This window comes from Prosopis cineraria, unplaced genomic scaffold (assembly GCF_029017545.1).
Source record: "Prosopis cineraria cultivar Desert tree isolate PC_DT_omini unplaced genomic scaffold, ASM2901754v1 PC8, whole genome shotgun sequence".
In the NCBI taxonomy this organism is placed as follows: Eukaryota; Viridiplantae; Streptophyta; class Magnoliopsida; order Fabales; family Fabaceae; genus Prosopis; species Prosopis cineraria.
In genome coordinates this window covers 28231651-28253837 of record NW_026555339.1, presented here as the reverse complement: position 1 = coordinate 28253837, position 22187 = coordinate 28231651, and the positions used below count along the sequence as shown (strand labels likewise).

At 35.1% G+C, this 22187-nt stretch overlaps 1 protein-coding gene across 5 annotated transcripts; it reads left to right on the top strand.

Moving 5' to 3' along the window:
• The first annotated feature begins 1458 nt into the window (after positions 1 to 1458).
• On the top strand, positions 1459 to 21284 carry LOC129318494 (uncharacterized). 5 transcript variants are annotated; one of them, XM_054963300.1, is made up of 16 exons: positions 1459 to 1992; positions 2452 to 3152; positions 5090 to 6202; positions 7062 to 7493; positions 7574 to 7645; positions 7815 to 7895; positions 7984 to 8021; positions 8122 to 8209; positions 8278 to 8427; positions 15483 to 15653; positions 15741 to 15820; positions 15923 to 15992; positions 16068 to 16169; positions 17701 to 17806; positions 19351 to 19438; positions 20792 to 21284. In XM_054963300.1, the coding sequence occupies exons 1-16, from the start codon at positions 1593 to 1595 to the stop codon at positions 20985 to 20987; spliced, it is 3888 nt and encodes a 1295-aa protein (XP_054819275.1). In that variant the 5' UTR covers positions 1459 to 1592; the 3' UTR covers positions 20988 to 21284. The 5 variants fall into 5 exon arrangements, with proteins under 5 accessions (XP_054819275.1, XP_054819272.1, XP_054819276.1 ...); XM_054963297.1 differs by having other exon boundaries at positions 1460 to 1992; positions 7981 to 8021; XM_054963301.1 differs by having other exon boundaries at positions 1462 to 1992; positions 8281 to 8427.
• The last annotated feature ends 903 nt before the right edge of the window (positions 21285 to 22187 follow it).

Below are 22187 nucleotides of genomic sequence, written 5' to 3'. Positions count from 1 at the left end.
AGGGACTTTAAAATTTTAATCTTCCGCTGTGCCTCCTTATCCAACATTTCAGCCTAAGGATATTATACCTATTAAGTCCAAGGCTTCCAAGGTGCAAAATGAGAAGATATTAATTCATATAATGGATATGAATCCTTCTAAAAGTAAATAGCCCTTTTGCATGCAAATAAGGTAATTCTCAAATATTGTTTCATTTGCAGTGACAATCAGCAAAAGTCAAGGGCAATCATTGGGCAATGTTGGGTTGCATCTGTTGAAGCCAGTTTTTACACATGGCCAATTATATATTGCGTTATTAATAGTTAAGAGAAAGAAAGGCCTAAAGATTATATTGCCTCATTGGGCAGGTATCACAACAAATGTTATTTATAGAGAGATTTTTAGGAACTTCATTTAATATGTTTCACTTTACATGTAATTTAATAAGTAGTGAAATATCTCTCTATTATTATGTTTCTTTATTTTTTGGAATGTGTAGGATGTAAATCTAAATGAAAGTTTGTTTTGTTGAATAAGATTGAATTCATATATAAAGGCTAGTTTTTCTAGTAGTGAAAGCAAGTTTGTGTTTCACATTCACTTTCACATAATCTAATCTCTCAACTTATTTTGGCATTTCAAGGAAATTATGGTAAAGAATACTGGGAGCTTACAATTATTTGATAAATGGGTTAAGATACATTTTTACTCTTAAAGTATTTTTTGAAGAGCACCCAATATTCTAGTATTTTTGTTGGAGTAATTTTGCTCTTAAAGTTATTAAAAAGGAGTATTTTTGCCCTTTCCGTCAAAATTTCAACATTAACCTTAGATGTTGACTGTTAAAAAAATGCTCCATTTTAATAACTTTAAGGACAAAATTGTTTTATCAAAAACATTAGGGTGTTGGGTATTTTTCGGGAAATATTTCAAGAGCAAAAATGCATCTTTACCCTTAATAAAAGCACTCTTTTGAGAATTTATTCCTTTAACATGCCTGATAATTCTAAAGTAGCATGATGCTCCGCATTTGAAACCTAAACAATCGCTATCATAATAATTTTTTACAACAAAAATAAAGGAAAATATCATAAATTTAAAAATAACTAATTAATAATTACTTTTTTTATCATTGTATCCAAACAAAAATAATACTTTCTTTTTATAAAATCTTTATAAAATAAATTTATTTTGATAAAATTTCTGGACTATCTAAAAATTATTTGTTTTTTAATTTTAAAGAAATGGGCTCTTATTCTATTTTTAAAAAACTTGTCGAGTTTATTCGTTGACAGCACCCGCATTTGGACACTTGAAACAATTTATTTTTTTAATAATTTTTTAATATTTATTAAAAATAAAAAGGTAATGATGAACCTAATGAAGAATAAAGTACCGTATAAATAACATTAAAATTAATCTCCTCTCCTTGTCTGGTAAACGACAGTAAAATGCACCTTATTTTCAGAGCCGACCCAATTTTTTTCTTTTTTGTTTAAATGTGGCAGCTTCTTCACTTTCCCTCCTACAAGAAAATTTGAAGTTCCACTTTGCAAAGCTTGTGATATTTCATCGCACGTGTATGCCAAGTTCAAAGCTCCTCTCTATCAGCAATGGACCCTTCCAATAACACAGAAACGGAAGATGAAACCATTGCGTTCAAAAAGAAGAGAGCTCGCCGTGTTAGTTTCGCCGACAATGAGATTACCTCCGTTCACATCTTTCGCAGGGACGATGAAGACTCTGAATCGCCTCTCGAATCCACCAAACCCTTCTCTCCCACCGACGGGAAAAGTCCGGAGAACGAAGTTCTAGGGTTTTTTAGGGACTTGGCCGGTGATAGCGATGAGGAGGATCTCAAAGAGTTGTCGACCCCGCGCAATTCAGGCGGGAATGGCAACGACAATGATGACGATGGTGAATCTGTGAATGTGAGAAAGTCCTTCCTGAAACCAATTGGTTCTCCTTCTCCGGGCAGTAGCACTGTTGGCTCCGTCGCCTCAACTGACAATGGCAATTTCTAGTCCCTGTTCTCTCATAGTTTTGTTTGTGTGTTGGGAGAAGTGCAAAATAAGTGGGAAGGAAAACGGAGCAGGAAGTGGTTTCTATGGGTTCAGCCCCCCATTTTTTTTTTAAAATAATTTTGCACGAATAATGGGCATTTCCCCACTTAAAACATGTCTAATTTCGTCTATGTTTCTTGTGAGTTTGTTGGGACTTTGGAATTCTGATTGTATCTAATCAATCTGGTAAAAGATGTTGAACCCCGACTAAATAATTGGGATGCTATTGTTTTGATAATGGGTTTATATCAACGGGGGAAAAAGACTTTTGTGGCTGATATGCACGAGAGAACCCTGACTGGAAGGCTAACATTTGTCGTAATAAATTAGCTTTTAATTTAATCTGTTCTTAGTGAACACATGTCTTGCGTGACATTGGTGTTAAATTTGTTCCAATTCCATTTTTCAGAAGATGAATTTCATGGACCTGTATCTGCAAGTTTCATCAGACCTGGGGAGCTCTCTGACTCTGCCGCTTCACATGATAATCATGATCTTACGATGGATTCAACTGCATTTTCATTGCACTACCGTAGTCTTGCTTGTTCAGATACTGGAGATCTTAAGACCCCTACTAGATTTGCCGTTCCATTTGAAGAGAAAACTCCTAGCCAAACTTCTGGCCCCACTGCATCAGGAAGTTTTATGGAACTTACTAAAGTTACCAGGCTGTCTCCTCAGCCCTTAGTTCCTGCTGATACATCATGTGTTAGTAAAGATTCAAATGATATGAGTATTGTGGGAGAAAACCCACGTAGATTTGATTATGACAGACTTTCTCCTTCAATAGAATCAATTTTAGCAGAAGGAAGCAAGGATTTGCTTGTTGCCCCCAAGTTAGATTCTAATGGCTCAGGTTTATCAAAACCAAGTAAGGCATCTCCAATTAGGAAGAACAACAATGGGGTGAGGAGCCAATCAGATTCAGCAATAAATGATGCTCCAAAACATGAAATGTCATTGCCTCCAAGAAAATTGGATGAGATAAATATATCTTTCAAGAGCTCTCCTATTAATGAAATCACCAGTATTCTCTTATTTGATGAAGGTGATAATACAGTTGCTGATGCTTCCATCAACAAAATCCAAAGCTCTGATTGTACAATCAATGTAAGCAGTATGTCATGTTAATATTTAATTGAAGTCTTGATCTCTTGCTTTACATATCTATTTTCACTTGTTTAAAGCATTTTTTTATGCAATGGAAGAAATATTTTTAATGAATGCCTGGCATTCATGCATTATGCTGGTATCAAGATAGGCTCTTGTTTTTGTTATTTATGTTTTCTGATCAAATGTTTTATTTTGTTCGTGATCTTACTACCTTCGGCCTTTTCCTTCTAGTTAGATGGCAATGATGGATTTATTCTTATTAGAAGTATTAGGGTGATGATGAGAGTGGTGAAGTAACCTCATCCATTCATGCTTGAATATATTTCCCTTTGGGAGTAATGTTTGTCTTCTTTGTTGATATTCATGTTGGAGATGTTTGCAGTTTTTATTTTGCGAAGTTTTTAGAGATGTATTTGGTATGGGGTGAGCTTTTCTGAGTATTTTTTCTTAGACTAGAGGCATGCATGCAGCTCCTCTTTTTGGTCTCTTAGCTCCATCAGCATGAAGCTCACCCTTGAAATCTTTTGATGTTCATTCTGATTTTCATTCATAGACACTACTCATCCCTCCTTTTTGTACTACTCATATCCAATAATGTTACTACTATGATATTAAAAATGATGAAACCAAGATATTTATTAAAAGGGCAATTTACACTTCTATATATCTTGCATGGAGGAATAATATCTTACAGCTATGGAGACCTATGTGTGAATAAGCTTGTTGGTCTTCATGTGAACGTTTGTGCATTTACATCCCAACATACATGTCTCTATCGGATGTGTAATTCCTTTGGCAGATGGTAATGTAAATTGGATTTAAAATGAGGGTACATTGATCTGAATTATTTACAGCCAATACATGCAGGATTATACCAAGCTTGGACATATGTCTGTCAAAATGGTTTCTAGTAGAAAACCTGGTTAGGATATCAGTGGTCTATTGATGATTCAATTTGTAGGCTAGACCAATGACCCCTTGTTAAACCTGTTTGTAAATAATTTGTGTTGTTGGATATTTTATTCTTCAGATTGTAGTGTTTGATACCTTCATTTTTGAGGGAACTTGTTATGTAATTAATAATTAGTTAGGATCTAAATAGATTATATTATTTTAGATTATTTAAATAGATTTAGATATATTTATTTGATAAGATTAGGACATCTATTTATTTTAGAATATTTGGGATTTAGATGAGTTTTATAATTTATGATTTATGATTGGGTTAGTTAAGGTTTGATATTTAATCATTATTGTATTAGTAGGGTTTGAATAGGATTAGAATAGATCTTATGCCTATAAATAAGAGGCAATATAGTACTCATTTTTCAAACTTTGAATTATTGAATTCATATTCAGCTTCTATTTCTCGGTTCCTTCTCTCTTCTTCTTTCTATCACTGCACATCAGAACTTCTGTGTTATTTAAATAATTGCAGGCACTTGAGTAGCCGGGGTGCTTATGCATGGAATATTCCACTCTGTGTTATGTGCTATGGATGGTTTGGGAAGAATATCACAATTTAAAAGAAAATTGCTACTTTTGCAAGATTTTCTAGGCCTCCTGGATTGTTTATTCCTTTAGTATGTTGAATGTTTCACTTCTAGTTCTATCTGTCTTTCAATTCTAATTTTGCATTACTTTTTTGTCATAATGCTCTTGTTATTTTTCAGAGGAGCTCTAACATTTTGTGTTTGTGTTATCTACTTGGATGTGTCTCCCTTGGCTATGTTTTATGCATCATCATTTCTGGAGACAAAATTTCTTGCTTGCATTATGTGATTGATCAAATTAGATTGTTGGCATGCATTGCTTGCAGTGGCGGTTTGTGTCTATTCTTGTATCTGCAGCTGTTTTGGTTAAGTTACATGCTTAAAAGCATTGTAGGTTTTATTTGCTTTGTGTGTGTGTGTAATATCAATATGTGTATGCAGGGAACTAGGGAGTCTGTTAAAGAAGCTGTTGGGCCAGCCAAAAAGCAATTAGGCTTTACTGGTGCTAGTATGAAAAGCCTACCAGAGGTTGATGATTGCTTGGAGGTGTCAGCAAAGCATGATCTTGGATATCACTATCTAAATGAAAACCAGGTGAAGGAAATTAATCTGAAAGAAGCAATGCATTTATCTGACATTGATCACAATCAAGTAGATGAAAATCCAATACAGGGATCAACACCATCAACATTTTCTGGAAGAGAGCCGTTATTAATGGTTTCTCCTGATTCATCTAGACCTGCTGGAGCTAATACTCCTTCATTAAATCTGCCAGGTACCTTATTACTTGGCAAATATGTAAGAAATGGAGAGACTCCATCATCTATACGCAAAAGCATTTCCAAGTTGAAAAATCCTGGGACTTCTGGGACATCAAGTCTTAGAGAGGGAATAGACAGATCAAAAAGAAGGTTATCAAAATACTCTATGGGGTCTACACCTGTTAATCTGAAAGACAATGAGCACAAATATATTGGCAATCTCAATACTCATTTGGAGAACCAGCTGATTATTGTTACTCCAGAGAATATAGGGCAACAGAATTTGGCCAAAATGGATGTTCATGGGGCTGAATCATTAATGAATTTGGGCAAATTTAGTCAAAATGAAGAGACTGTGTTCTCCAGAAAGGCAGGAGAACTTTACTGTTGCAGTACTGCTGACATTTCTCATGATAATAAAAATCCCAAGCCAGTGGAAATGGCTGCTTCTCCCTCATATATGCTTCATTCAACAGCGAAAAAGATAAATTTTGACCTGGCAGATGGCACAGTTGAGACAATAAAAGATGAAAATGTGGTTTATATGCATAAAAAATGTTCTTCCCCTTTGGAATTATTGGACCAATGGTCATCACCATCCTTAGAGAGCCAAAAGAATTGCTTTAGCAAGTTTAAACAGCTAGATCAGCAGAATGCTTCTGCTTGTAGCGGCTCAGGGCATTTTGATGAAGGTAGCTCTCTGGCTACGGCAGCTAAACATATGGATATGCCCATATCTACAAACAATGAAAGCTCAGCTTTTGAAGTTGCAGATGTCGTCCCATTTTCTAAGGTAAGAAGAAAACTAAAGATCCATATGTTTGAACAAATTTAGAGACATCTTTACAGTAGTTAAAGACAAGTCCATTCTTGATATTAATTCATTGATTTTTATGGATTGTGCTCCTCTCGCTTCCATTATTTTCTGTACCTTTCTATGTAAAATTCACGTATCTATTTAGACTCTGGTTCTTCCTTTGAGAAGTCAGGCTTTTGGAAGAAGGCCATCTCAAACAACTTTGGTTACGTTGATGTTATATCATGTTTAAACTTCCAATATCTTTAATTGTATTGTACTTGCGGGTTCCCAACAGCATTATGATTATTACTGTTACGAGGAATATAAATTGTGAACTGAATGTTCACCTGCCAGGTCCAGTTGTAATTGAACTTTTGCCTCAAGAAATTTTCAAAGAAAACTTCAAGTCAGTACTGATTTTGTCTAAACACGTTACAAAAATTCTTGGTTTTCTTAGGTTATGTATGGTTGCTTGCAGGATGGCAAAAAGAGGAGGTAATGTAGATGTAAATCACTCTGGTTCTTTATAAAAAAATAATAGAAAGAAATAGTACTGTTGATGACTGATAAGAAAGGTGTAAGAGATATTGAAAAGCAAATTGACACTTAATTTCTCATAACTACCTTTTCTTACGCCGTTGCCACGTGCTACCAAACATACCCTTAATATTAATAATGCTGCAAAATTTTTTTCTTGAAATAGATGCGCCTAAGAAGAGTTTAGGCATGTCTTACCATTAATTGAAACGTTACTTCTGATTTTTCCTTTATTTTATATTGTTGATGTTGATGATGTTATTCCTCCCTTCATCCGTGTTGATCTGACACTGATTTTGTTGGTTGGGTAACTTAGGCTATGTACAGGAATAATTCAGCTGAGTGTCTGGCTGAGAAAGCACAAGTTCTGAGCGCCAATACAGAAGGTGTGAAACAAAGTCCAATCCATGAAGCATCAATTTTGTTACCTCTTGTGGAAGGGCTGCCCAGTGAATCACCTCACCACAACTCAGATGGTTCCAATGTTAGCTGCCATCAGGTGCTACAAACCCGAGTAGCTGACAGCCCTTCTAATGAATTTTGTGTGGAAAATCATTCTGGGAAGAAAAGAAAAGAAACCAAACTACTAAGGGAAGACAACACTGTAGATAAAATGAGGAGAATTGATGGTACTTCACAGGTCCATGCAAATGAGAATATGGATTTACAGATAATCTTGCATCAGTCAGATGATATAAGAAGTGATAGAGAGAAGCTTGGAAAACAGACGTTGAAAAATCATGTCAATGTATGATTACTGTTTATGTTAAAGTTAAATCATATTTCAGTTGTATCATTGCATCTCTTGACTGTACATATTTCTTGCAGATTCTAGGAAAATTCTCAGGGAGTACAACATATTTGCTTGGTCCGTCATCAAATAAGCTAAATTTGAAAATGGTATGTTCCATGCAAAAGAATATCACATATGGGTAGAAAATTAAATAAGACATCATGTAGATTAAGTTTGTGAATATTATTTCTCTTTCACTTCATTACCCATGTCATTTTTCTTAAAAGTTTGTGAAAACTAAACATATGACATGTTCTTGCTAATTCACTATATTAGATTGGCATGCTGGAAGATGTTTTGGTTCATCTGTGGAGGGTTAAAAAATTTGAGATTCTTTGTGCGGAAATTCATTCTCAGGTTTGTCTAATAATCACATATAAAGATGTGTTTTTGGTGATTGGACCATGTTCCTTCTCATTGATTCTACTTGTTTTGATTTCAGCAGAAAATAACCGAGCCTCTAAGCATTCTAAGTCATAGAAAGTAATTATCTTACTCCATATAATTAAGGCAGCGTGTGGATTATGTTTTTCTTTTTGGTTTGCCATGGAAAAACTGTTACGATAATTCTGATTATTTTCAGAGTTATGGAAACAAGAATGGTGCTGTATAGCATAGCATATGAGAAGGCCAAACTGCAACTAATGCATATGAAGCGTGAGATATTACAGGTATTCTGTTGCATGTTTCTTAGCTATCTAAGTTTCTTGTAGTTTGTGATGTGCGCTTCTATTACTAGCAGAAAAGGGTACAGCAGTTGACCTCTGCACTTCAGGAGTGTCAAAAATTGAAGCCAACTTGTGCTTCATTTTCATCTAAAATTTCCAATAATGCTCCATCTAAGAGTCTCATCCTTTCTAGCTTGGTCAGTTCTGAAGGAAAATGTCAGGTATGTGTATTTTGTAGTTATGTTGATTGACCTAGTGACGGGGGCTTTCTGAATCTTCATGTTGCCTTTTTAATATTTATTAGAAGATAATTCAAGAGAAATAGGCGCTATTTGTGGTATTGGAATGGGAAATAAGTTGGAAAAAAAAAAATCAAAATAAGTAATACTATGACTTGTGGTTACCTCTTTTTTTGGCTATAAAGTTCCACAATTTGAAAACTTGGCATTAATTTCTCTCTTGCTCTCTTTTCGCTGACTTGTCAAGCATGAAAATATTTAGTTCTGAACTTTGTGAATCTTTTGGTTATTGTTAGCTAGTGATCTATAACTTCCACATCAGAATTTGTCTCACGAAATACAACTTATGTTGAGTCTAACCCTACTGCTAATACAAGCGCATCGTGTTGAAGAAGTTGTTCATCTTTCTCCACCAGACCTTCATTCAATAGAAGTATTTTGATTTTTCTTAAGTATTGTCCTATAGTGACCCAAAACTCTTGCTGAAAAACAAATTTTCTCCACTCCTCAACTTAGAGAAAGATTTTTCTCTAAGTATTGTCCTATAGTGACCCAAAACAAATTTTTCTCTAAGAAAGATATTTTTCTCTAAGTCAGGGAGTGGAGAAAATTTGTTTATTATTTTGATACCATTCTCTACTTGACAGTTTGGATTAAAGAAAATAAACGCTTCTTTTAGGCTACTCTCCTCCCAAAAGCCCGTCTGTTTGTTTAAGAAATGGACAAAGAGTAAATGTCAGTTATGAATTCTCCAACCCTTTTGTCCATCATAAAAAGTTGATTATCCATATATCTTTATTTGATATATTGATCTACAAAGCAAAGACATTAAACATATACTCCCTCCATTCTATGATATAAGGTATTCATAACTACTTCATAGTTTTAAAAGAAGTCAGTTGAAAACTTTATCTTTAAAATTTTTTTACATCTTTCTAATTATGCCCCTGAACAGAATAGATATAATATTTGACTTGTTTAAAACACCATTATTAATTATATTAATTTCTTAATGCTGATCATGAATATTTAAGCCATCAGTTTTTAGAAGATTCTCATTAGCACAATAGGAAGTGGCATGAAGCTTTGAAAAAAAAAAATAAAAATAAAAATGGTGGGTGAGGCATTTGGATCATAACATTTGGATGAGATTTAAATGGCAGGTTCACCTTCTCCATAAATACCTCAATTTGGAAGAGAAATTAAAAGGTCACGCAAGTTGGCTCATTTAGAAAACCAAACTGCCCCGCCTAACCATATATTCAATGGAAGGTTACAAAGTCTGGCTTCCTATTCTTGCAAATAATGGAACCGCCTCAATCAACATGGTAGGAATGCATGCAACAACTCCCATTTTAGCTTTCGACTTAAATATAGAGACAACCTTTATAGATGAAGATGACTCATGTTTGAACGGGTCTGGAGGTGAAGAGCCAAACATGCAGATAGTCACACTTTGTTCCAATGGTGCTACCTTGTTGATGACAGCAACACAATTGTGTTTTGTCATAAACACTAAGCTGACCAGCTTTGCAAATGACAATGCTGTGCTTAATCGTCTTCTTGTGCAGGCATCTTTGCAGTCATCTTGCTCATGGCATCCTCATTATCAAAGAATCTTTGACAACAACAAAAGTTTCCTCTAGAAACACTGTATCTGCCATCGAAGGCAAGAGACTAAAAAAACCTTACTAGTTGAAGAATGTGGCCGTTGAAAGAGGGATGTGAGTAGATGAATCGTTGGGAGTTTAAATTGACTTATGGCTATTTTTTTCATTTAATGCATGGACACTCAACAACCTTTATTGGCACGTGTGTGGACCCTTGTGAAATATAATTAATTAGGAAATATTCTTTTCTAATTAATAGGGATATGATTCTGATTTATGGGGATATGATTAGACAAGATTATGAGGGTAATAAGTGATTTGATTTTTTCTGATTATTTCCTTGTACAGTTAGCCTTGTAATTGTGTATATATATTTGCACAATGAAATAATATATTATTCTTCTGGTCAAAATACCTTCATGGTATCAGAGCTAATCGACAGTTCTGACCTAGAAAACGTAGACGACATCGTGCAACCAGTAGAGGAGTCACAGTCGAGCAACTTGAGACCTTCGTCTATGGGCTCGAGCGCCGAGAACTCTATCGCACACCCATGGTGGAACTCCCCTCGGGTTGAGTTTTGCCGAAGGGTCCTCTATTCTCTTGGTGTCCGATAAATTTAACGGACATAATTACCATGAGTGGGCTCAAACTATATGGATCGCTATTGGTGGTCATGGCAAATTGGGCTTCATCACTGGTACTTCTAAGGTACCAGACGAGTCAGACGCAGCAGCCCTGTCGAAGTAGGAGACCGAGAACTCACTAGTTGCTTTATGGTTGGTCACAACTATGACTCCACAGGTTCGACACTCTTTCATGTTTTTGCCTACTGCAAGAGACATCTAGGAAGTTGTTTGAAAATCATACTCGGTTGGTGAAGACAGTGCTCGAACATATGAGCTAAAAACTCAAAGCTAGCAGATTAAACAAGCTGAACATGATTTGACCGAATATTGGTTAGAACTAGCTGCATCATGGCAAGAGATCGACCTCAACATAGAAGAGGAATGGTCCTGTGCCCGTGATGCAGCAAGGTACAAAAAATGAGTTGAGGATGAGCGGGTGTTTCAATTCTTGGCTGGTCTTCATCACTCATTAGATGATGTCCAAAGCAGAATCCTAGCTCGTTCGCCATTACCCTCAGCACGAGATGCATTTGGAGAAGTCTGTAGAGAGACTTCTCGCTGAAAGGTGATGCTTATTAACCCTGTTCTTGTTTCTTCCTCTTTTGAACCTTCTGCCTTGGTAAGTAGGAACTCTGATCAAGGTACGAAAGAGACAAAAGGGAAAATCTCGTGTGATCATTGTAAAAAGACTGGACACACAAAGGACAAGTGTTGGGATCTTCATGGGAAGCCTAGTGATTGGAAACCACGCAAGGGTAAGGCACGTGGATATCAAGCTACTTCTGAAAATGCCCTAGACAAATCTGTTGCTATCTCTCAAATGGATAAAGACTAGTTAATTAAGCTCCTGGAGGTGTTAAATACTCTACAACAACCTGAGCAACCATCTCAAAACCCACACACTGATTCTGTGGCTAAGCAAGGTAATAATCATTATGCATTAAATACCTCCTTCCATAAATCCTGGTGGATTGTTGACTTTGGGGCCTCAAATCACATGACGGCAGACTCCACATTATTCACATCATATTTTCCATGTAGTAGACATGAGAAAATTGATACTGCTAATGGAACATCTTCCTCTATTGCTGGAAAGGGAAGCATTACTATTTCTGAATTTTTACAACTGGATTCAATTCTTCATGTTCCATGCTTAGCTTGTAATTTGTTATCCATAAGCAATTTGACTAAACAAGCTTGATGTAGTGCTCATTTTTTCTCTACTAATTGTATCTTTTAAGATCTCACATCGAGGAAGATGATTGGCAGTGCTGAGGAGTTTGATGGGCTATACTACCTTAATGAATCAACCGTGAGTAGTCTTTGGTCTCGTATTCAGTGTAATCTTGTGTCCACCTCTTAGAATAATGATATTTTGTTATGGCATAAAAGAATGGGTCATCCCAATGTCCAATACTTGAGTCGTTTGTTTCCTCATTTTTCATTCAATAAAATTTTTACTTTTCATTGTGATACTTGTGAATTGGCTAAACACCATTGTTCTTCACTTCCGCATTCTGAATACAAACCATCTAAACCTTTTTCTATCATTCATAGTGATGTGTGGGGTCCTTCCTGTGTTCCAAACCGGACTCCAGCCAAATGGTTTGTTACATTTGTAGATGACCATACTTGTGTGTGCTTGGTTTGTTACATTTTACACCATGATTCTTAACCAATTTCACACCTCCATTCAAATGTTCTAAATCGAAAATGGTACTGAATACCTGAATAAAACTGAGTGATTTTTTGAAAACGAAGGGCATCGTCCATAAAACCTCTTGTACAAATACCCCCCAACAAAATGGTATTGCCAAATGTAAAGATAAACACCTATTGGAGGTTGCCTGTGCCCTTATGTTTACCACTCATGCCAAAATTCTTTTGGGGTGATGCCATTCTTACTGCTGCTTACCTCATCAATTGAATGCCAAGTAAAGTCTTATCTTATATCACACCTCTTGATCGCCTACATGAAATACATTCTCTTCACCATCTTGAAACTAATCTCCCTTTGAAAATATTTGGGTGCTCAGCTTTTGTACATCTTAACCCCACTTCTAAGCTTGAACCTAAGGCCATCAAGTGTGTGTTCATTGGTTATTCTTCTCAAAAAGGCTACAAATGTTTTGATCCCTCTTCCTGGCATCTATTCGTTAGTCATGATGTCACTTTTTCTTAACATGACTCCTTTTATCCTCCTCCCTCAATTCAAGGGGGGACTTGGCATGACTTTCAGTCACTCTGAGTATTCCCCTCTTCCATCTATTGATCTCAACTCTCTTGAGCCAATGTCTGTCTCTTTTATTCTAGAAGCAAAAGAAAATGCAGGCACAAAGGACAACAAGGGCACAAGTACCATAGAAAAAGAGATCATAACCTATAAAAGGAAGAAGAAGCAAGGTACTAAACCTCCCACACCTGAGGCAATCCTTGATTTAGAATCGATAAGAGATCCTGTAGAAGGAAATGAGAACATCATAGAGGCTATGAATGTCAATAATGATGCCAGGAAAGAATTGGATAGTGATCTAAATTTGCCAATTGCCTTCAGGAAGAAACCCTAATCTTGTATACAGCATCCAATTCAAAAATATATGTCCTATGAAGTTATATCTCCTAGGTATCAAGGTTTCATTGCAAACCTAGATGATGTTAGTATTCCAAATAATATTCATGAGGCTCTGGAATCACCAAGATGGAGAGAAGTTGTCTTGGAAGAAATGAAAGCATTAGAGGAAAATGGGACTTGGGAAATTGTGAATAAACCAAGGAAAAAGAAACTTGTAAGATGCAAGTGGGTGTTCACCTCAAAATTCAAAGCTGATGGGAACTTTGAAAAGTTGAAGGCCCGGTTAGTAGCTAGGGGGTTCACACAAACATGTGGCATTGACTACCAAGAAACTTTTGCAGCAGTGGCCAAGCTAAACACCATCAGAGTGTTACTATCTATAGCGGAAAACCTCGAATGGCCTTTGCATAACTTAGACATCAAGAATTCCTTCTTAAATGGAGACTTGAAAGAGGAAGTGTATATGACTCTACCTCTTGGTTTTGATCAAGGCAAAGGTGATCGAGTGTGCAAGTTGAAGAAATCCCTGTATGGATTAAAGCAGTCACCAAGAGCATGGTTCGATAGATTCTCACAAGTCTTGAAGTGTCAGGGCTACAAACAAGGACTATCAAATCATGCTATGTTAAACTGGAAGGAGGTAAGAGGTGTATTCTCATTGTGTATGTTGATGATATAGTTATTTCTAGTGATCATAGTGAGGAAATCATAAAAATTAAGAATGCATTGAGTCAATAGTTTAAGGTCAAGGACCTAGGAAAGTTAAGATACTTCTTGAGAATGGAAGTTGCAAGATCAAAGAAGGGAATTCATGTATCTCAGCGGAAATACATACTTGATCTCTTAAAAGAGACAGGCATGTTAAGGTGTAAACCTGTTGAAACACCCATTGTTGTTCTAAAGAAGAGGCCAAAGTTCACAAAGAAGGAAGAAAACTCTGATGAAGAGACCAAGAAAATTGGAGAAAAGGAAGTTGAGGAAAAAGACAAACCAGTTGATAAAGAAAGATATCAAAGATTCGTGGGGAAACTTATCTACCTCTCTCATACACGACCCAGTATAGATTTTGCAGTAAGTGTAGCTAGTCAATATATGTGTTAGTCAAAGGTAAAACATATGGAAGCAGCATACAGGATTCTGAGATACCTGAAGGGCACCCTTGGAAAGGGCTGCTTGTTTTAGAAACATGAACGGAGAACCATAGAAGTATACACCGATGCAGATTGGGGTTGGACATCACCCAAATAGGAGATCTACTTCTGGTTACTGTTCATTCGTGTGGGGAAACTTGGTTACATGGAAAAGTCAGAAGCAAAGAGTTGTATCTAAGAGTGGTGCTGAATCTGAGTTAAGGGCCTTAGCTCAAGGCATAATGGAGGAAATATGGTTGAAAAGAATACTTGAGGAAATACATGTCAAACTAGATGTACCACTAAATTTATACTGTGATAACAAGGTAGCTATAAGCATGGCCTTAAATCCAGTACAGCATGAAAGGTCAAAACATGTAGAAATCGACTGGCATTTTATTAGAGAAGTGGAAGATGGGATCATTTGTTTGACCTTCTTACCAACAAGTCTCCAAGCAGCTGATATGTTGACCAAGGGATTACATAAGCCCGCATTTGAAAATTGTATAAGCAAGTTGGATATGATTAACATCTATGATCCAACTTGAGGGGGAGTGTGAAATATAATTAATTAGGAAATATTCTTTTCTAATTAATAGGGGTATGATTCTGATTTATGGGGATATGATTAGACAAGATTATGAGGGTGAATAAGTGATTTGATTTTTTCTGATTATTTCCTTGTGCAGTGAGCCTTGTAATCGTGTATATATATCTGCACAGTGAAATAATATATTATTCTTCTAGTCAAAATACCTTCAACCCTTAATAATGACAATTAAAATTCCAAATTATCATTTTTATTGGAATAATGAAGTAAGGGTATAGTTGGAAAAAATTATAAAAACCATTCAATGCCCTACATTTTGAACCAAGTAGGGTTTCTAGAAAATTCCCTTTATTATAGACTGGAGGGAGTATATATATGTGCTGGTTAAAATGTTTGCCTCTACATATTATACCTGATTTTTTCAGTCTCATACTTCCTATTTATAATTGGTTGGTGCAGTTGTGTATATGTATAGAATATTGTGCTTGGCATGTTCAACTGGCAATCTTGATTTGACAATGTTTTGTTTCTTGCAACAAAATGAAGGCAATATCGTTGGAGCTTGAAGCTTTGGTTCATGAGGCAAAATCCTTAACTAAATTCCTTCATAGTTGTTGCAAGTTGGAGTATGATCAGAACAGTGCTGATTCTATAACACTATTTCATGATTATTTGAAGAAGCGAATGTCTTATAAGCTTATATCAAGAAATCTGCAGGTATTTCTTCTGTTCATGTGGTTTTCTTGTACATATATTAAACTTACCTATGCTCAGAAACTGTCTTCATTATTACCCTTTTGTTAGTTGTGGGAGATTGAAAATCTTGAGCATAGGGATGCTTGTTACGAAATTGTTCTCAACTATTGCGGTTGCATCATCCAGAGGTTAACTCTTTGATCTAATTCCTTATGTATCTATATAGTTGGAGTTTTAGTGTATGACTAATTATAAAACTAAATGTACATGTGTCTTTTTATGGTATGTAGGTTACTAGTACTTACTGATTCATCAACAATAATAATCTCCAACAAATTGAATGATCAAAATATTTTGAAGGTAATTTAGGTGGCATTTAATTTTATATTATGCACACTTCTATTGTTTTAATGCTTTTTTCTTTTTTGGATTTAGAGCTTTCCAAACATGGATGCGTTTGCAGCTTTTGTGTTTGTCTTAAATCCTGATACCACTAAGAAATGCAATGGTTCAAGATGTTTGGTACGAGAAACACAGGTGAGCATCACTAATTCTGATGTTGCATGGGATTTAATTGACGTTTAGTTTCTTTTCTAAAGGACTATATTATTTTTATGAGGTAGTAGTCGTGATTAATGATTGAATAATTTTTTTATTAATATTAATAATTTGATATAATATTATTTATGATGACAATGACAAACTACAATTAAAAATTTCATTCACACGTTAGAGTCTAAGGCACTAGGCAAGGGCTAAACAGTCCAGCATCTCAAGCATGCATCATGAGAGATGCTGCCTTCTTTGAGGTTCCAAGTGGCGAGCACCTTTTGTGCCTTTTACCTTGCAAAAGGAAAAGCCTAAGGCACCTTACTCATGGGAATCTTTGATGCAAAAGGTTCTTCAATTTCTCCTTGAATCGAGTAAGAACATTCCCTTGAAGATACCATTTGCATGATGCCACAAATAGGGTGAGAAAACAATCTTTGCCTGGAGCATTATTGAGGACAAATTTTCCTCTAAAACTCTATCCTCCTTTATCTGGCAAAAGTTGTTGAATTTCATCACTGCATAATGTTCTAAAGTTTATGGACGTACCCTAGGTTTACCAAACCCATCAAAAAGCACTGTTCTTGAATATGAGCAACTTTGGAGCTAGGGCACATGATGTGAAATGTACCCAATGGCACTTCGAAAAAAAAAAAAGAACACAAAATAGTACTAATAATAATAAACAACACACGTATTAATATTTAGTTGATTGGAAATATTACCATTTAAGATTCACTATTGACTATAGCGTCTTTAGCTGCATACAAACACTTGAGGATTGCTAAACGAGGAAGTTCTTAGTATTCTTATCATAAAATTGTAGGCTTATAATATCTAATTATCTGTTGTAGCAAATACAGATGTTTTAGTTTCATTTAATGGGCCCCTTGTCATTAATGTACAGGAAAAAGAAAAGCTTAGAAATAACAACTGATTTTTTTTTTAAAAAAAAGAAATAACAACTGATTTCTATTATAAAAGGAGTTTTTTTTTTTTTTCGTTTCATAGTCCCCCTCCCCCCTCCCAACAAAAAAAAATGGCGTTTGTGAATTGAACCCAAGTTGTGTTGGGGCCAAAAAACAAAAAAAAGGGACTTTACACTCAAATGTGTTGTGGCTGTCTTCATGCCTAACAGTGACACATCCGAGATAGGTTAGTATGTTAACTAGAGCCTCAGATCTACATATTAAAAGTGAAGTCTACTTAGGTCTATGAATCAGCAGCATATAATTAGCATAAATCTTGTTGAGTACCACTTTGTCTTGTCTTTCTATTTCTCATACCATTAGTGTAACTCAAAATCTTGCGGATTACGGTTCTTGAGATTTTCCCTAGTAGAATCCTTATCAAAACTTCTAATACATGATCTTTTCTATTGGTACCCCCCTTTATCTCTTGGGAATATTATTGCTTTAAATTATTTAAGCAAGCATATAATTATAAGTTGGCAAGTATAGCTTCTAACATTTAAATTATTTCCAATATTTTGGGGATGCTAACGTGAGATTCTATGTAGATGACAAGTTCACTTCTGTGCAATCTGCTTGATGTGATTGAGGAGGTTCAGTTAGCTCGCATAGAGATCAGAAATTTGGTGCAAGTGAAATTCTATTCTCAATCAGGTGAAAATTTTCTTGCCATTTCCGTGAATATTACCATCTGAGCTTACTAGTGTGGATGATTAAAGTTTCGTATCGATTCTAAAATCTGAGGTAAAACTCAAAACAACCCAAATACTATGTACAGGAAAAGAATCAAAGAATTGCTACAATCAATCCCAAAAATCTCTCAATAATCACCAGATTTTCTCTATAATAAAAGCAGATATGATAATAGTAAAAAGCCAGTTTGGCACCCATTCATCAATAATCCTGAAATATAAGGATTTCTGTACTCCTCAAGCTGGATTGTAAATGTTAATAATGTCCAATTTACCAAGGAGTCTTTCCAATGTATGAAGTGGTAAGCCCCTTGTGAGGAGATTAGCTGTTTGTTCCTTTGTGGGAATATATGTCATGCACATAATTCCTTCCACTTTTTCTTGGATGAAGTGTTTGTCGACTGTCCATGTTTTGTTCTATCATGTTGCACCAGGTTGAGATATATTAATTGCTGCTTTGCTGTCACAATATACCCTGACATGCAGTTTTTTGCACTGACGTGTAATTCTTCAAACAGTTTTTTTGAGCCATAACCCTTCACATAGCCCTTGAGTCAATTCTCCAGAGTTCCACTACTTCTTGCCTCCACTTTTTTTTTCCCCTTGCTTAACCATGTCACTGGGTTTCCCAGTACAAAAGCACAATATATCCACCAGCTGATCTTCTTTCACCTAGTGAACCAGCCAAATCGGTATTTGTGTATACTACTTGAGCTCCGTTTCCCTTTTTAAACAAGTGACCTCTTTCTGGTTATCCTTTTAGGTAATTGAAAATTCTGTACAGTCTTAAGATGTGCCCCATTTGATTAATGCATATATTGACTAACAATTATTTTTAAAATTTATTTGCTCTCATGTTTTACTTTGATACTGCTAGTGTAATTTGCATAATTTGCCATGATTTTTGAATATTATCCATTTTGCTATTATTTGTAATTTTGTTCTCAGAAATTCAAAATTGGAGAAGGTTGAATTGGATGGGGATTATGAGCTTTTAGTATATGCTTAATGATGCTAAACTCTTATGTTTTGGGAAGATATTCTACCAATTATTCAATTGCATATATGAAATTTCATGGACCTAAATTTCAAATTCAATTGCCTTTGGGTTGTTAGCTTTGGTTTTGGTTTTTTCCCACAAATGTGCCTTAATATTTAAAATTGTAAATTGATTATTCAATTAAAAGAATATAATAACAAGCTTTGTCTCACTATGTGAGGTTGGTTATATGAAATTCAATTAAAATATGTGACTTAATTTGCAAGATATGTAAAATTTCTCAAGATAGAATTTGCAAATATTATTGCAATTGACAATAGCATTTCTTTGTCCTATATAATCTAACGTGCGGATTAGATTGGACTGCCTGAACGACTTATTAATTATGAATTTGTTATTGTCAAACTATTATTGCAAAATTTGTCTGTTAGGCTATTGTGATTTTGATTCACTTGATTCGTAAATGCAAAATCTAGAGTGTCATTTAATGTTTGCTGAATTTGCAGTTGACCAGCTTGAGTTGCTGCTGTCTTTCGTTGACTTCAGTACTGGCAGAAAGTTTAAAGTAGTTTTTGATATGGCCTGCTTGAAATGGTAAGGTCCCTTTTAACGGTCTTTTCTTTTTGACTTTAGCTGATCTTAGGTTGCTTATTCTGTTTTTTTTTTAATATATATTTCAAGATAAAAAACTTGGGTATTTAAGCTTATATTCTTATATACATTTTTTTCCTTAATCAAATTAGGATATGTGCATATTTTTACTATATCACTAATTCTTGTTATTAACATATATAAACTTTTTTTTTTTTTTGGAAATTTAAAATCCACTTATTTTTGTTTGATGAGAAGAAAGTGTATTAAGTTTAAATACCTAAGTTTCCCCACCCCAATTTTTATTTGTTTATTTTTTTTTTAAGTTCAACTTGTCACTTGATGAACTTAAAAAAGTTAGGCTTCAGCAACTGCTAGAATTTTATCTTTGATGAATGGATTTGATGAGAGAACAATTCAAAGAGGCACAGCAAGAGCAAGCAATCTTCCAATTCTTGATGCCGTGTTTGGTTTAACAAAAGGAAGGGGATGGGAGGGATTTTGTTGAGAGGAGGGAAAGTGAGGGGAGGATCCCTTATTTGGCTAAGTTGGGGGAGAGGGGAGTGGTAGGAGGCCCCTCTCCTCCACTGAAAAATGTTTGAACCAAACTAGCTGAATTAGTTATTTTTAATTAAAAAAATTATTTTATGTTGAATATGGCACATGTAAAAAAAAAAAATTATGAGTATGTAGAGATTCATTGTTATATAATGATGAGAAACAACTCATGTATGCAACAAAAATTCTCATATGGTTTAACTAATTTACATTTTTTTTTTTTGACCAGCAACTAATTTACATATTTACTCTTGATATAATTGTAAATTACAAATCATGAATTGAACCAATATATTATACTCTATTTCTATAAGTTATTATATAAAACTGAAATTTATGCAAAGTAATAACTTTTATGAAATGAAACTATGTAGTTATCTGTTGAAAAAGGGAAGCCAGAACACGGAGTGCTTAGATCAACTAGTAAGGGAGTTGGTCCAACTTAATCAAAGGTTTCAAGTTCAAGTCTTGGATGTGTAGTAGTGTTTAAATTCTTGGTGGGCCTTCAATTGTCGACTAGATTAGTTTGGATTAAAGACATGGGATACCAAAGCTCAAGCAAAATGCTACTCTGTCTGATCAATTAATCTGGTCTCCGTGGAATTCCACTGGTTTTGGGTGCGTTGGTTTGTCCGAGAACTGTTTGAAACACTACATAGATTAATTTTTCACCCTGCTTTCTGTTGCTGTGATTGCCTGAGTCATGGTCTCACCAATATGATGCTTTTCCCCCTCTATTTAATGATCTTTGATTGTGCAATTTCTCAACTCTGACTGATTCTACAAATGGTTTCTAAGCAGTGGGGTCTATCCAATGGAGATTCTTCCATCTCATATATCTTATGTTGCTGATGTGGAACAAAAGTCTCTTTCTAGGTCGCTTGAAGTTGATATAAGAACAGCAACTGAGAGAGTGACTGTCGGTTATTCAAGACTTATGAAGCTTTGTAGGAGTATTTCCCAGGTAGTTATGACTTTAGGGTCTAGCACATGATCAACGTCTTGTTGAATTTATTTTGTTATTCATTTATGGGAGACATAGGTTCTTGTTGGGTTGTATCTTGGCCTTGCGTGGATACTATACTGATTGACATTCATCAGGTCGATGATTCATCTATAACAGAAGATATTGTATGAGGCTTGGACTTGCGTAGTGTCCAGTTCAGGCATAGAATTGGTTCTGCTGGTTTTTGACTGGTCTAGTTGCTCTTTGACCGGTTCTATGCTTGTCCAGTTTTGGTCATGTACGTGACTAGACTGAGGAACCAGTCAATCTGATCTCATTTTTGAAGCCTTGGCTAGGACTATTATAATGACACGCTTGGATATCAACTTATTTTTACATTTTTGAAAGTTAAAAAAAAAAAAATTGGCCCTCGGTACGACCACTAGCATCATTTAGATTTACAAAGCACTTGATATTTCAAATTGTTTGGAGTAATTGTGTTGGTATGGTATCTTATATCAATGTGACAATACTATTTGATGCCTCAAGACATGTTTTTAAAAAAAACTAAAATGGGTTAAAAAAGTCAATTATAGATCAATAAGTGTATGGGATTTAAAACCTTTTCTTTTAATACAATATTCTAAAAGAAATGACAATAATATCAAAGAGTTAAAAAAGGGTGAATTGATTGTTTGAGAAATTTTTGACTTTAAATACCTTTATGATAAGTTGAGTTTAATGAAGTAGGTAAGATAAAAAATTTGTTAATATAAATTTCAAATACCTTTATAAACTTTCTCAAGTGTTTAGAGCAAATATCAACCAAGAGTAATACCAATGAGGATTTTTCAAGGTTGAATTGATCAATCAAATCATATGCATGGTAGTGTTGATTGGCATGCCCATAGTTGCTATAATCACATGACTAGAACAACAAGCCTATTCTATTTCTTCCTCTATTGTGGTAGCCACAAAACTAGGCGCTTCGGCAATTTCTAAATTGGAAGAATTTTACATTGTTTCTAAATGAGTGTGCAATGCTTTGACATTCCACTTAGGTTCTGCCAATGACTTGCTCACCGTTGCTATATTACTTTCAACTCGCTCTTGTACTGGCAATCTCTTGTGAAGTGTCCCTTCTTGCCAGAATTGAAATAATCGCCACTGTGATATCTAAAGCTTTTTGACTGTTGATTATCCTGGTGTTGCTTCTACTGACCTCCCTTATATCGATTACTTCGTAGC

Excerpts from the sequence above, each read along its gene's own strand:
- LOC129318494 (XM_054963297.1), top strand. The coding sequence starts at position 1,593 with ATGGACCCTTCCAATAACACAGAAACGGAAGATGAAACCATTGCGTTC. Across the intron at positions 1,993-2,451 it reads CGTCGCCTCAACTGACAATG|AAGATGAATTTCATGGACCT; the intron begins GCAATTTCTAGT and ends TCCATTTTTCAG. Across the intron at positions 17,807-19,350 it reads GAAATTCTATTCTCAATCAG|TTGACCAGCTTGAGTTGCTG; the intron begins GTGAAAATTTTC and ends CTGAATTTGCAG.